We start from the raw sequence: 16,950 nt of genomic DNA on the forward strand, positions 1-16,950 counted from the left end.
TGGAGCAACCATGGCCATCCAATTATTCTGTTTGCACAGGCCTGACTTTAAGGAACCTTTTATTTACATTTATGCAGTCGGAGCATGATTCACAATGCTAGTTCTGTTGCACAATCCTCAGTGCTACTGTGCATTAAACAGTTGCACCCAACACCAACTTGTAATGTCTCATTTTACCCAGGGTCAAAAATGATTTTGCGTTATGTCTGTCCGCCTCCTATGGCCCTCTGCTGTGTTTGGGATGTGTGCCGGTCGTCGTTGGGCGGGTGGTTGGTCAGCCTGGGGGTCGTCATCCCTGTCCACCTCCATGGGTATCCCCCTTCTGGTGGCAATGTTGTGCAGCATTGCACATACAGCAATTATTCGACAGCATGTGTCTGGTTGGTATAGCATTGCGCCGCCAGTCTTGTGGAGGATACGGAAGCGGCTCTTGAGAATCCCAAAAGTCCGCTCTATCACATTCCTCGTGCTGATGTGTGCAGCGTTGTAGCGATGTTCCTGCGGGGTTGCTGGATTTAGGTATGGGGTTAGTATGTATTCCCGCAGGGCGTAAGCGCTGTCACCTAGGAGATAGAAGCATAGACTTAGCATTGGTGATGTACATACATGTGTGGTGTTGGTGTGGGGAAGCGTAGTTCTACTTACCTAACAGGAGTCCCTCTCCAAATTCGCCATTGAGTAGTCGCCTGTGCATTCCACTGTTGCGGAAGATGTATGAGTCGTGTGTGCTCCCTGGGAATTGTGCCACTAGGTCCGTTATGATGTTGTTGGCATTGCACACAACCTGCACGTTGATCGAGTGGTATGACTTGCGGTTCCTGAAAAGGTACTCATTTGCTGACGGAGGGCATATGGGGATATGCGTGCAGTCGATGCATCCAATCACATGTGGAAATTGTGCCACCTGGTAGAATGCCTGTTTGGTGCGGTCCAACTGCTGTGGGGTTGTGGGGAAGCTGATGTGTCTGTGGAGCATTGTCAGCATGGCATCTAGGAATTTTTGGAAGAAGCGTGACAGTGCGCTTTGCGAAACACCTCCGGCAACCGCAATTACCCCCTGGAAACTCCCTGAGGCCAGTAGGTGCAGGCTGCATAGTACCTGAACGTGCGCAGGGATTGCATTTGTCCGGTGGGTCTGGTGCTGCAGTAATGGTTCCAGGTCTGCAATCAGGCGCATGATCATAGCGCGATTGAGGCGATATTTCTGGTACACCTCGTCCTCATTCTGGCCGAGCAGGGTTATGCGCAGTCTGAACACTCGCTCCTGGACCCTTCTCCTGCGCTGTCCTGCTGCATTGATCCGCATCCTCCTTGCAAGCACGTAGAGGGCAGCCATTTTGTGGGAGCCAACAGGGTCTCCTGGGCCAAATTTAAGGGTTTACTGATTGCCTCAATCATTTGCACATGTGGGGAATTTTTTTTAATTTTTTTTTTTTTTTTTTTGTGACTTTACCTCCAGGTTTTGATTCCCCTTATTTAGCTCTGGCAAAATAGCGATTTTTGGGATTTTCGTTATTAGCGAGTTTTGTTGCATTGGGGTGCGAATCGTTATTTGCTATTGGCAATTTCCGGGAGCTAATAGTGATTTCGGTAATTGCGAATTCGGTATTTAGCGATTCGGTAAATTAGCATTGTGGGTATTAGCGATTCGGTAACTTAGCATTTTGGGTATTAGCGATTCGTTATTTGCTCGGGTTTTGGGTTGATGCATTGGGATTGGGTATTTTTCACACAATACCGGGAGCTATTACCGAATCGGTATTTTACCGACTGGATTTTGGCTTGATGCATAAGGGTGTTTGTTTCTATTAATAAACACCACTTTTTGACCAAAAACATGAGAAAAGAAATTCTTTGACATGAGTCAGTGGTGACAAACTTGTGAAAATGTCAACTTTAAGGTATCAACTTCTGGAATGCCTCCTAGATAGGTGGCCTCCACTAATGCTCTGAAGCTGATATGAAGTGCATGTTCTGTACTACATGATGTTTACAGTAGAAAAGGGATATGAAGTGCATGTTATGTACTACATGTTGTTTCCAGTCGAAAGTGGATATGAAGTGCATGTTCTGTACTATATGATGTTTCCAGTGGAAAGTGGATATGAAGTGCATGTTCTGTACTACATGATGTTACCAGTGGAAGCACATTTGTGGCTAATCTCTTCAAATTCACCCCTAATAAGTGATACCATTCGTTTTTTATTGAAGGCACTGTTGGTGGGCGCAACCCCTCTTGGTGGCATTAGGTTAGTGACAAAGAACGTCCTTTATGGTGCCCAGTTCAGGACATTCCCTGCTGCTCATTCAAGGTTAATGAATGACCCCTCTGCTGGGTTAACCCATATCTCCAGGACATTCTCTTATGCTGGTTCAATGTTGCTGATAACAAACCCTCTGCTGAGGTAACCCAGATCCCCAGGACATTCCCTTATACTCATTCAAGGTTAGTGATAATGGCCCCTCTGCTAAGGTAACCCAGATCTTCAGGACATTTCCGGAGCTCATTCAAGGTTGGTGACAATGACCGCTCTTCTGACTCGATTCTGATCATCAGGACATTCTCCGCTGCTCATGCAAGGTTAGCGATAACATTATTTTCTTCAGATCAGGATGTCCTTTCAATGTTTTTTTTGTTGTTTTCCAAATGCCTTCTCCCCAGGCTTTATGTGACCTACTTCCAGGCTCCAGCTGCCTTTATAAATATAAAGCTGACATGTTCCCCAGTCCCATGCTGTTCTTTTTATTTCAACAATGATTTTTTTAAAGGTCTTTTAATATAGTGTAACATCTGAACAGAGGTACACTTCTCGCCCTGCTTTCCTCCCTCTAGTTTCAAATGCTCTTCCTTTCTTTGCTTTCTGTTCAGCTGGGCATGTTCTTCCCCCCTCTCCATATACCCTATCCTCACTCCTGCGGTAAGCTCTCCATGACCACCAGTGCCACTCTAGTGATTACTTCGACTTTACATTCCTTTTTGTCACCCTCCATTCCACCTAGACAGGGTCTGCAGAATGCTCCTGTCCTACTCACCGGATGCTTGTCACTATATAGAATACAACTACCCCGAGATACCACTACAATGAAGCTACAACATCAAAATTACCCCGTCTATGAACAACGATGCCTTGAAGAAGGTAAGTACACCTAAAACTGAGCCTTGCCCTAAACTGAAGAACAACCAACTCCCAAACATAAATCTAACTCTTAACTCTTCTAGATACTCTAATACTGGTCCTGACCATAACAGTTAACTTTGTGCTTACCTTATTGAATGAAGTGGTATGATACATAGTAGTATTCTGAGTAGTTGTGAATTTGACGTAGTGCCCTGAAGTCATTGAACACTGAAGCACCGGTTTCTCAGCAGTGTGAATGTACCTTTTTACCTGCATTGGGCCATCCATGTTACCCAACCATGCCCTCACCTTGTGGTGCTTCAGAAGGAACGGAAGAAGCATGAGCATTCCACCATCATGGACAATCCACCACACATCGATGAAGCCCTCTGAAAACTTCTCTGAATTGCTAGGGAACATGGCAACATTCTTGGCGACAATCAATGCCAGACGAGCAGCCGTCGTCTCCCGCACCAATTCTATGGCATAACAGAAAGGAAATGTATAAAGTCGTTGGTCAGTGTGTGGCAGTGGGATGAGTGACAACACTGAGAGCATCCTGCGGTAACATGCTTATTGTCTGTGGCACTAACACTGGCATTGAAAGTGGCATATCCTTTAGGCATATGTCCACTTTAGTAAATTATTAGTGGCAGTAGAAGGTGGCCCCACAAAGCAGCTTCCTATGTGATGAAAATACCCTACCACATGTTATACCCACCCTGTAAGTTATTCAAGGAGTAATGTTAACATTTAGAGGAATAGGTTCTAGGGCAGCGTAAACTCCTCTAAGAGCTCAAAGAACGTATAGGTGTCATGCAGTATCATTTTCATGTATGGAGTGGTGATGTGGTTCTTTATCCCTACAATATTGGTACACTTTCAACTTCCCCTTTCTTCAATCCTATGTGACACATTCCTTATAATGTGAAAGGTTTTAAGAGTGTAGATCTTTAATATAAATAGTAGATTAAATACTGGGTGATTGGAACAGGAATCACACGATACCTGGAATTTGTGGCAAGCAAATACTTGAGAAAACAAGAAAGTAATTGAAGGAATGTTAGAATTAATCTCATCAGCTACAGGCACATCCTTGTGGTTCTGGGGTCTGATCTGGGGTTGATTGTGGTCTCATATGGAGAGGGACTGGCAATTAAGTACAGACTTTTCCTACTGGAGTAAAACCAAGAATGATTTGCATATGGCTGGTCTCTGCCTAGAGTGGCATAGTGAACAAAATACTATGGACTGGAATGCTTTCAAGAGCGACTTAGAGTGGCTGGGATTAATTCTACATTTCCTTCGATCACTTTGTTGTTTGTTGAAGCAAATATTGAAAACAGTCAATGTAGTTCCTCTTTTAAGCCCAGTTGCCAGATGTAAAGTTTTCAGAGGTCATTCAGGATCCTTACTCATAACTGAATGCCAGAAGCAATGCATTAGACAAACAAAGGTGGTGGATCATTAGCTATTTCTTTATTAGGAAGTCCCATAACTGTAAGAGAAGGTTCAAAATAGTGGAATTGGACGAGAACATCAAGCCAACTTCATGTCAAATGTACAAAGCATTTTTAGGTCTCGCCTGACCCAGCGCATGCGCTGGTCTGGCGAGACTTATTGAGAGGGCTCCAAAAAGTGCTACAAGGCCAGCCTAGACCTACAGTGCATGAGCGCGGGCACGCGCGCTGCGCTTGACCGAGGTTATTTTCACTTTAGCGGCCGCACGGCCGCTTTGATGTTTGATCGCGATCACTTTCGCGGCCGCACGTCCGCTTGGCATAGCCAATAGGTCTCGCTTTTGGGACCTTATAAGTATTTAGTTATGCAACTGTTGCATGGCTAAACACTTATAAGGTCCCAAAGGCGAGACCTATTGGCTATGCCAATGCTTGTTACTATTGTAAACACTCCGATTTGGAGTTTGTGACTGCAAAGTTGCTTTCTCTAATGTACAAAATCCTAATAAGGAGTTGGTAAACTTTTCCTGACTCCCAAAACGGGATTGTAACCTTATATTATTTCAGTATTTGGAAAGGAGTGTGGTGAGAGTTCCTTTTTAAATACAATATTGGTATATGATGTAATAATGTTTTGCAACAGCAATAGAGTCAAAAAACTTTGAAAAGTTAGAGATTACTGATTTGGGTTAATGCATTCTCAAAAGATAGGTGGTCACTTTGGAATCCCTTCTCCCATGTGAAAGTAAATTAAGGGTTGTTGGATCAGAAACACGGTGGTCTGCTGATCGTAGCAGGCCACCATCACTGTGATGGCCACCAATCAGAGTGAATTGCTTTTTGTGACCTAGCTTATGATTGTTCTTGAGGTAGGTTTGAATATGGCCCACTCTGAATCAGAATTTTAAGACCAAACCCATTAGTACATTTGCTTTGTAAAATTATCTACTGCTCTCAAAAATACCGACCGCAAATTAAAGCCAGTTTTTTGCAACCCGTGTTTAATACATCTGGCATTTAGTTCTTTCAGTGGTTAAACGTGTTTTGCTGTTGTCCCAAAGGAGATGATTTCAACAATCTTTCTATGTCAGCACTGCTTATTTCAGAAGCAGTATGACTTCAGACAAAGAGTGCAATTAAACGTTACTGCCCCTGGTCCAATGCGTTAAAAACTTAAAATTGCATACAAAGCAATTATAGGCTAGAGCCAATGGCGAGCAGCAGTGGCTCCTCCGCTAAGGCGGAGGAGCGTCACCCCACTGCTTTGAAGCAGTGCAATGGAAAAAATACAATGATAATAACTGAAGTTATTATCATTTTATTTTTTGCACTCCCGTTGCCGACAGGTTTCGGCGGGGTGGGGCTGGGCACCTTGACCCACAGGGAGGAGGAGTGGCTATTGCTGCACCTAAAGTGCACAACACTGTTTGACCGGCCGTTTACGGCCGGCCAAACAGTCATGCGCACTTTACATGTTCTCCACCCAGGTTACATTACAGCCTGGGTGGAGATCATGCCCAGGCCCCCAGCCTTTCTCTGAGCGCCGAACCATGGCACCCAGACCAATCACGATACTGCTATCAGCAGCGTTGTGATTGGCTGGGGGCATCCGGAAGCCTGGGTGCTTCCTGTTCCTGTGGTGGAGAGGCGGCGGCGATGATCAGGTAAGTGTTCTTTTCAATTTCGTAACCCCTCCCTCCTTACCCTGCCCTCCACCACTGTTCCCTACCAGCCGCCACTGACGGCGAGGACATATATTGTTGGGAAACAGCAATGAACTGGTAACATATCATACAAATGATATTCTACTGATGACCTACAACATAGATGACACTTACCAGATAACCTACCACTTACAGAAACTATCATTAATGAGTTACACAAAGAATGTGTCATCTGCATGATTCAGTAAGTGAAAAACACCTGCTACTGTGGAATTCTAGAAAAGCAGAGAGGCCACTGGTATTCACTCTTGAAAGAACAGTCTCACAATAGATTACCTTTTCTTACTAATATAAAAATGTCTTAAGTTCAGCCAGGTATGCATGCTTGTATACGCGTGTCATTGCCAGTGTAACACCAGACCAGGGGCTGCACTTACCTATGAAGTTCCTCCACGTTTGGTGGTCTTCCTTCTGCCTCCAGTTCCGGGGCCATCCCACCAGCACTGTGTTGTGCTGTAGACCCCCGAGCCCGCTGGACTGGATGAGGTGTGAAATCCCATCTCGTATATTGGAGGAGATGACAACCTGGCAAAATCCTTTCGTCTTCTCAGTTTCCATGAGCCGGCGGATAGACTGTGTAGATAGGATTGTGAGGGAGGCAAGAGGGAGATCACAGATTGTCAGAATAATACATGAAAAATTGTATGTTATGGACAAATAAATACATCCAATCAAACATTTAACACTGCAAAATTTAGATAGAAAGTGTTAGTGTGTTTCTCCTGTCCTAACAGGTGGCAGTGGGGGAGAGGGGTTTGTTTATAAAGCGCTCTCTTTTTCACACACCGCACCAACTCAAACTTAGCATCTTCAACACTTGGGTACACCTTGCTTTCCTTCTTCTGAAGTCAGATGTTGCATAAGAGTAGAATAAAATCGTCTTCACTACTAACCACAGCAAACAGATATCCATACTCCATACTGGAATTCTTTGTCAGCCAACATTTGATCTCACTTGATCAATCATTCACTGCCCCTACAATGACCATCCCAAGTATTTGGACGTCATCATGGGATTTAAGTAACCTCTCAATCCCTGTACCATGGATGGTCAGAGGCTGCTAAGTCACTGGCTCATGATATAGCAATAAGGGCTGGAAGGCTAATATCTAGATTATTTACTATTAATCTCCATCACACTTAGGCCCTCATTATCTATATCATGGAATTCGGTGCGGGGATACTGGGTGCTGGAGTCTATGATTCCTGCTGGCATCCCCACACCAAATTCCAGTCAGTATGAGCTTTTCCCCTCGGATGGGAAATAACTCCATAGACCCGATACGACTGGGTCCTTGTATGGACAGTTTTTTCTGATTCCGGGAGGAAACACAGTTACATTTTCTGCCTGCTCTGAACAGATGAAAATGTCACCTGGGATTGTAGTTGGAAGCAGGGCCTCATGAAGGGTAGGTGGACACTGCAATTTTGTGCCTGGACAGGAGGAGCATTGTTTGCCCCCATCCTCTATGTTGCGGCGGGAATCAGGCGTGGCCGAGCTATGATGCTGCCAACACCCACTGCCCCTGCAATAGTATAGACAAAACTAGTGTCTCTGGGCCCAGAATTATAGGGTATGGAATTTGTGGACCTGATCAGTCTGGGCCCGAAGAGACTCAGAATGGCAAGAAGCAAAATTTAACTCAGAGTTATGGCTCCAGATGAAATACCACAATGTGTAATGAGGGCCTTAGGGGTGTAGACTGGAATATTGTGAAAGGAATATCAGGTGACCATTATATCATGACCAAAATATTATATTAAAAACAAAGGTTTTGAGACGTTAAGTACACAGAAGGAGGTATACATTTACTATTATTGACTTCACACCTACGTTCCTTGAGGATACACATATCATTAAGGTATGTGGAATTATATATAGGGAATATATACATAATTACTTGTCGACATTTTGGCCCTCGATATTCTGGTCTCGATACTGTTGTGACAAATCAATATTCATTCTGTGATACTCCAGAACCACACTGGTATACAGTCTTACTTTTCCATGTCACAGCAGTTACTAATGAGTTGCCACCTCATAGACAGGAACATCAGATTATTTAATACTGCGAAGCTGGTCCTACCCACTCTTTGAGGGTGCTATCAGGTTGGTAGGTCACACAACAAATACTGTGGATTTCTTTCATCCCTGACTAGAGACCCCAAGAAGTAACAAAGACTATATGACTGGGTAAGGGTGGGTATCTATCCAAGAAGGTCTGAGATACCTAATGTTCCTTACTCTACCACCAACATTCTTCAAGATAAAGGCTCAACAGCTTAATCTGCATTTCATAAACCTTTCAAAACATGAACGAATAGGGGTTTGGAAACTGGATTCAGATGCAAATGTAACACTTTGGAAGAGTGATTATCTGCAAAGCAGCTTTCTCAACTCCTGAATCATCTAGGAGACGTGATAATGACCAAAAAGCTCTAAAGATTGGCAAACATCAGGCCTAGAATCTCCAAAACCTTGAAGTGTTGGTCTTGAAGATTTTCAGCACCAAGTGGAACCCTTCAGAGGGGAAAGATGTTCGAATCATGAACTGTTTATTGAGAACCGTGTAAAAACTACATACCAACACTACTTCTAACCAGGCTTAGTCCAGGCATATGCTATGATATCGAATCAAATGGAAAGTGGGGTGCTGTGAGATCTGGGTAGATTGTCTTAGCAGGAATACTAAAACCTCAGAGATAGAGAAAGGGGCACCATGATCTTGTCTAATGTCTTAAAGACAAATCATACTTCTATATGACTGGAAAGTGCAAGTCTCTCTGGGGTGTTGGATGTTAATTGGACCATAGATGTTCAACTCTTTTGGTACAATCCCAGCCTGTCAACTACCAGGCCAACATGATACTACGTTGGAGTCAGCTGCAGAAGAAATAGAACCTTTGGTTTTATCCAACTGTACCTATGAGAAACCGCTTTGCGGGGGTGAATCAGGTTCTATAGACATGAACTGAAACAATCGCCATCCGTCCCAGTGACTCATTCTTTCTTCTTGTCAATTGAGACTGTATTAAATTAAAGCAGAAATGCATAGTGGAGAGTTTTTACCTATTCCACATCCAAGGCGTTCACTCACCTACTCACAATATATGGGTCTCAAAAGTAAGAATGGAGCCTGGAGATCTGTGTCTTTTGGAGTTTGGAGCAAGTGGTCTGGTCAGAATGTCTGCCTCTGTGACACTGGAGTCGAAACGACTTGTAAATAAGCCCATGTTCATGTGAGGAATGAAAAATATGGCTGAGTCTGCCCACCTGCCAATCAGCTTATGCCCTATTATGAATTATTGAAAAGCACATAAGGACCGCGTTTCTGTACAGAGGGACTCTAAGTCCCATAATCACCTGCCCACCTGCCTTGAAGAGGAATTATGTCAAAGGTGGTTCCCACGGGGGAAGTGTGGCCCTTGACTTCCATGGCAATAGAGGCAGAATTGAGGTAAAGAAACACCTCAAAGGAGTAGGTTTGCAATTATGCGTTTAGTGCATTTATTTTCTTATAACCTCAGTCATGAATATATACATTGATACATAATTATTATGCAATACTCTTATCTTAAAGATGAGGTGCTCCTAGAAAGTGATGGCGCAGTGAGAGTGATTATTGGTGAAAGAAGTGCATACGTGCTATGTTCAGAGATAGATGCATGCGGCTGATAGGGATAGTGGAGTCTATGGAATCAATGTTCGGCAAGAAAGTATTGATATCCACCATCAAATTAAAAGACACAATCCACATATGCTGTTTCCTTGACGTTTTCAAACCTCCTGAATTTAAATGGTTAGGGTCCTCATCAGGACATAAAATGTATGGAAAGCACTGATAGGTTATGAGATGGGTAACACAGCCCAGTCGAATTTCAAGTTGTAGCAGATAAAGTAACTTCAAATCGGGTGCTAATTAAAAAGAAAAAAAAAAAAGAAAAATTAGCCCCTTCTTTGAATATGTGCGGTGTCCTCCGATAAGCAACCTGTACTGAGTCGAGATGCAAGACAGGTGTAAAACACGTATTTTCGGATGACTAAGTCATCCACGTTTTACACCTGTCTTGCATTTCGACTCAGTACAGGTTGCTTATCTTGCAGAACATTGATTCCATACACTCCACTATCCCGATCAGCCACATGTATACATCTCTCTGTACATAGCACGTATGCACTTCTTTCACCAATAATCACTCTCATGCTGTCACTTTCTAGGAGCACCTTATCTTTAAGATATGAGTACTACATAATAATTGTTATGCATCAATGTATATATTCATGAGGATATATACGAAAATAAATGCACTAAATGCATAATTGCAAACCTACTTCTTTGAGGGGTTTCTTTACCTCGATTCTGCCTCTCTTGCCGTGGAAGTCAAGGGCCACACTTCCCCCGTGGGAAATACCTTTTACATAATTACTGTCCAGCCATGGTTCCTGGGTTACTGGGTTGCCCCATTTGCTCTAAAAACTATGCCTTGAAGAGGAGGCATACCCAGAATCGGCATTCCCACTGTGACTTGCTATAAAATGATTAATCTACTCCAGCGGTGCAGGAAATACATAAGCACCACTTGCCTGCACTCAGGAATTCAACCCACAGTCCCAACCCTCCCGCAACCAGACCTGTCTAAGTCGCCTCCCTGATTGCTGTCCCTACGCCACCACAATGTCTTGCAAAGTATTGTATTGTAATGTAATTGCATTTATATAGCGTTTACTACCCCTGATGAGGCTTCGAAGTGCTTTTTCGGCGAGTAGCATGGTACTTCGGAACATATAAAGGATTAAGATTTAAAATAAATATAGTGAAATATGAAAGTAATTTGAGTGGTGGATATTAGTCAATTATTTGGATTGAGAAGGATAGCGGAGGGATAGAAGAGGGAAAAAGGTTTGCATTTATATAGCTCTTGATACCTCTGATTGGGTGTTGAAGCGCTTTTTGGCGAGTAGCACGCTACTTCGGAACCCATAAAGAATTAGTGTTGAATTAGTATGGTGACATATGAAAGTAATTTGAGTGGTGGATATGTTATCCAGTTATTTGGCTAGAGAAGGGTAGCGGAGGGATAGAAGAGGGAAAAAAGGTTTGCATTTATATAGTGCTTGCTACACCTGATGAGGTGTGGAAGCGCTTTTTCGGCGAGTAGCACAAATGCTTTCTGAGACCATAAGCAGTGATAAAGAGCAATGTGGACAACTGTACACAGAGACACAGCTCACTTTAAGACAAGGGGCAGAGACAAAACTTTGCAAGCAAACACGATAGAAACAGACATATCTAACTACAGATAATGAAACGGGATTAGCACAAGGCAAGGTACCTATCTAGTGCAAATTACATGCGATTGCATAGCTTCAGAAACTACATACCCATGGTTTTGCAGTTACAGTGCATTACTGTAATGACAGGGGACAGTGAAGATAGATTGAACTAACATGGCAGGGCAGGTTATGGGGAGGGGTAGAATTTGGTCTGTTGAGAACACTGTGTGCAGAGACAGTGGGTGCAGGTGGTAGACGTGCAATTGAGGAAGTGGTAGGCGTAGCAATAGATATAAAGCTTGATGTAAGTTAGGCAGAGAAAGAGAGACACACAAAACAGAAATAGGACCTTATAAAGTGGGTTTTACTCAGATATTTGGATGAGCTACCCTCTGCTCTACATTATTGGGATTGTGCAAGTCCAGTTCCATGATCATATTGAGGAGCAACATCAAAGGTTGAGTTCTCTTTTTATAGAAATAGAATCCCTAAGTGACTTGAAATAGTTTTTAACAAACAGCAGAGGGTATTTTATTCCTTATAAACCTTGGTCATGTCATTGCCTTTCCTTCAAAAAGCTTAAATCCTCATATTGATCAGCATTGCTGTACATGTAGTGTGAAATTAAATGTACCAAAATACAGCCAGTAATGTGTTACAAAACATGTTATATGCAGTTTAGTGGAAGTGAATCTCAAAAATAGCTATAGCCCATGTGGGAACATGCAGAGAGATTCTTGGGTTAGTGGGATCAACTACAGCCACACCAAAAAATGAACAAACTGCTATAAATGGCTCCTTTCAGATACAGATTGTTTATTTCAGGCACCAGCTCAGAAAATCTGAAAAGAAATATAGACTTATAGCCTGCCATAGCGGGCTATACCGGCTATTAGAGGCCCTCTTCGGCTCGGGCCTTTAACAAGGGAGCGGCCTCAAATAGCCAGTATAAACCTAAACCGACGAAAATTTTTAACGCCCTCCTTGATAATATACCCCAGCGTGCCTTAAAAATCGAGCAGTGGTGGAACAGGGATGTTGTGGTGGCGAGCGGGGCTTGTAAATATGCCCCAACATTTTTGAAAGTTTAGCGTATGATTCTGTATAGTGTGGCATGATGGGGGCTCGAATTAGCAGGAAATGCACAATAAAATTGGAAGCTGTTCCGAACATGGGCATCTAAAACCTGTCCTGCCCGGGGGCCTCGAAAGTCTTATGACAACACTGAAGACTAAGAGGCGACATGAGAAGCGCTGAAAGATTTGTGTACACCGCTGAATTACCATATATCAAGGAAAAACAGACGCACGCTCTGTGTTACAAGCCTTAAATCCTGTTAGGGTAATGAGCCATGGGGCACCACTGCGCAAAAACATTTTAGCTTTCTCTCTGCATTTTCTGCCTATATTTCCCATCTCCCTTTCACGCGATTTTCTCGCTCAGGAATTTCTCTTCCTCTTTGCCTCTATTTCTCCCCTTTTCGTATCTTTCTCGCACACTCTTTCTCCACCTTTCTCCCAAGTCTCGATCTTTCGCTCTCTGATTGCGTTTCACTCAAATTAGTTTCACTATACAAATTCACCACTAATCCTCTATGGGTTCCAGAGTAGCGTGCTACTCGCCGAAAAAGCACTTCGACACCTCGTGAGGGGTAGTAAGCGCTCCATATAAATGCAATTACAATTTCATATCGTTTGTCTGAGTGTCTCGCCTTCGCATTTTTACGTACGCTCTTTTCTTCCTTTGTTCTAGTCCTCTCTCTCTCTCTCATTCACTCTTTCTTCCCCTCTTGTCTTGAATCAGTCTATCTCATGTCTCTCTTGCTGCCCTTCTCTTCATCATTTTGCAGCAGATTCCCTCCTCTTCTCGCTCATCTCACTTCCTCTGTCTTTTTCTACCCTTCTGTTGTCTTTCGTGGAGAGGTGTGGTGCAGCGGCCAGGGCAGCTGACTTCGGAGCACAGGGTTCACGGTTCGAGCCTAGGCTCCGGGGGCAGCTCAGTACCATGTGACTCTGGGCATTAGCTCACTTAATTTCCATGACGGTCCCCAGTGCCTTGAGACCCATAAGGGTGAGTAGTTTGCGCTTTACAAATACGGATTTTTACGCTCGTCTTTCCGACCACACCTTCTGTTTTCCATCCATCCATTTAACTCTGTTGACCCGTCTCATTATCATTGTCTCTTTCTATTTCTCTTGTTTCCTCCCAAATCTTAAGTCTTTCACTCTTTTTCCCAGAGCTTTCCTTATTTCTGTTGCCTCATCTTCCTCCCCGCGCTGTAACTCCATTCCTGTTTTTTTTATTTTTAAGCTCTGTCACAGCGCATCCATTTCTCCTGCTCAAACCTCGCGTGAAAACCAGTCACGTGGAAGGCTACTGCTGTCGGCTCCCATTTACTGCACGTGCCATGTTCACATCTCATGTTCGCACACACATTCTCAACCTTGCTGCTGCTAGAATTTTAACCATTCTTCCCCTAATTGGCTTTCTTTTTCTATTTTTCTAGGACAGATTTGTATAACATTTCTCATGTTGCATAATCGAAAGGCGGTCGTTTGAGTGACAAGCACATCCCCTGTCCAACATTTCTCCTCAGAGTTGAATGAGAAAGGTATGAAAGAGAAAAGTGGGGACAGGACAAGGTAGAAACACTAATACTTTACTTATTTATTGTACTTAAATTTTAAAACCATCCTTCTACTGCTTGGAGGCACTGTAATTTACAGGTGTTACTATTACACAGTTCATGGTACTCGAGTTCCCGCCTTGTGGTAGCTAGGAAGACAGATTCAGACTTGACAACATTTAAACCTGTGATCTGCAGATCACCACCTGTTTCATCCGTGAGCTTTCAAGACACTGAGCCATCTAGCCGACTAAAGAGAAAAATAACTCAAGCCGAATCCACCCCCTTCTACCATAGTCTCCACTTGATCGCTTAGAATATCAGCATTTATTCCCTTGATGCACGCATTGAAGCTCCTCCTGGTAGAGACTTATTGTGAGCTGAGAAAAGATTCTAATATCCAGAGTGATTTTAGGAGTCACCTGGCATACGCCTTCCAATACTAACTTGTCGGCTGTAGTTTGCGTCAGGGGCTCAAGTCATTATTTTCCTTAAATGATTTCCAATGCTGTGCCACTATCCGCTTAATAACGGCTGGGATATAGATCATGTGTTTAGATTTTGCTCGGTCTTTCGGGGCTATACTGACAACCAATAATGTAACTTCAGACCGCTCCAAGAAGTTATATAAAGAAATTGGGGCCATATTAACAAGGAACAGGGAAAATTAACGCTAGGGGCGCTTAGCGCTAAATTTTTAACGCCCGCTATCGCTGGATAACATCGTCTGGGTATCACATTATTAACAACGCTAACTGCCTAGGCGATAAAAAATCCAGCGATAGCGGCATTTTGGGAGGTTATCGCTGGTAATGCAGCGATAAAACTACAAGGATAGGGATATCCTTGTTGATAGCCCATGGTGGATTTAGCCATGTAATCCACCTCCCATTGGATTACATGGCTAAGTCTGAAAATTAGCAGAAGTAAAAAAGCAGCGTTAACCGTGGTTAGCGCTGCTTTTTTTGTCTCTAACAGGGTTAGCGTGAAGCTTGATAATATGCCCCATAATTCTTGAAACCTGTTATTTGATGGCATTCACAGCTCATGCAAAGCAATTCCCCCCTCACTCCCAGTTCCTACTGCACGTAGGTGGTGCTGAAGAAAGCAAGTTGCATAAGTGAAGAATGTTTCAATATATTTACTACAATCTTTTGAATGCGATGGGATTTAAGCTAATTTCCAAAATACCACTCTTTTGTACTCAGATATTCTGGAGAAATACCTAAATACATAAGGGTTTCCAATTTAGCTTTGGGCACTTGAAGTAAGACTCTCCTCCAAGAGGTGCAACAAGTCTGTAAGTCTAAAACAAATACATTGTTGAGGAATTGGTCCAATGAAGTATCTAGGTTAACAAAGGTGATACATGCCTTATGTTCTGGAGACAACACAACAATGTCCAATATTCTTAATCCATTCAGTGGTCAAATGACCTCAAGAGGGAGTTTATTTTGAATTTCTGATTGAGACAAATAGGATTTGTGAGTGACAGGCAACTATCTTTCTAACATTGATATGGAGCTGTCTAGGGCTTCCTCACACAAAATCCTAAACAACTCATTCTGGTCGAGAACATCGATTGCTGAAAGTATTTGAGCTCCACCCCAGATGAAGACATCGGGGCATATTATCAAGTACGGCGTTAAAATTATCGCCGCTTTAGCAGCAGAAAACTGCTGCTGAAGCGGCGATAATGGGCTTGATAATATGCCGCAGAGAATTCCAATAGAAGCCCATGTTGACACCAGAACATGGGCTTCTATGGGAATTCTATAACGCATATTAGCAAGCCCATTATCGCCGCTTCAGCGGCAGTTTTCTGCCGCTAAAGCGGCGATAATTTTAACGCCGTTTCTTGATAATATGCCCCACAGTTTCTCTAATTTGAACATCGGGCTTTTTAACTACTTTGGAGGTTATCACTCTTAAACCTTTGCATTTGGTACTCTAATGACATCTGCAGTAACGACGTGTAAGACTAGATGAAAAAACACTGCTTGTCTTTGGACGTATAGAAGGAAATTCTAGTGGTATGGTAAATAAACAGATATCTGTGGTAGCAAGACCGTCTTAAAACTGAAGAGCCATTCCATAAGGGAAAGGATGGCTTATTTTTAGATATTTTTAATGACTTTCAAACTTCTTTGAGTTTTAGGTTATGGCTGGGTAGTATGAACTACAGATATATTTCTTGGGAAGGGATTATTCAAAGATATATTTTGGAGGTTGATTATATTTTAGCACACTGGTCTATGAGTGGAAGGAGTTGGATTGCACCCCACTTAATTTTGGGTTCTGCAAAAATTACATGCCTGGAGATCTTTTGTAGGACCTCTGTTAGATCCAACTGTGGTTTACTAGGATTACGTGAATTCAATACAACTACATCATTACTTTGCTGTAGCTTTCCCAAATGGGGTCATGTGTATTTAAGCAAGCTAAAAGCTAATAAATCAGGTAGAAGGGACCTGGAAGATACCTGTTGTTTACTTTTCCATCATGAAATGTTTAGATTTGACAGCTTGAATGGAGACTATAGCCACTTCAAATTGAGATAGAACTCACAAATATTTAACAAACTCTTTAAAAAAAATCTTTCGTTGCTGCAGATAGTCAGGATCATTTAACCCTGCCGGGTGCTTTTTTCGCTCTCTGTTGATACACAGAGTAACAATTAACATTTTGAATAAAGCTTAGTGGAATTATGCATCCACTGCAGACATATCTACATGACTACAATATC

General features: G+C 42.8%; 1 protein-coding gene across 3 annotated transcripts in view; it reads right to left on the reverse strand.

Annotated features, from left to right (window-relative positions):
* The window catches only part of SLC12A5 (solute carrier family 12 member 5), a 1,098,594-nt gene that overhangs the window by 56,646 nt on the left and 1,024,998 nt on the right, over nucleotides 1-16,950 (reverse strand). For all 3 annotated transcript variants that reach the window (XM_085619360.1, XM_085619359.1, XM_085619361.1), the window contains exons 18-19: nucleotides 6,681-6,876; nucleotides 3,429-3,598 (exon numbers count right to left, since the gene is read on the reverse strand). In XM_085619360.1, the coding sequence (XP_085475486.1) occupies nucleotides 3,429-3,598; nucleotides 6,681-6,876 (366 nt within the window). The remainder of the gene's footprint in view (nucleotides 1-3,428; nucleotides 3,599-6,680; nucleotides 6,877-16,950) is intronic.

Source organism: Triturus cristatus, chromosome 7 (genome assembly GCF_964204655.1).
Source record: "Triturus cristatus chromosome 7, aTriCri1.1, whole genome shotgun sequence".
Taxonomy (NCBI): domain Eukaryota; kingdom Metazoa; phylum Chordata; class Amphibia; order Caudata; family Salamandridae; genus Triturus; species Triturus cristatus.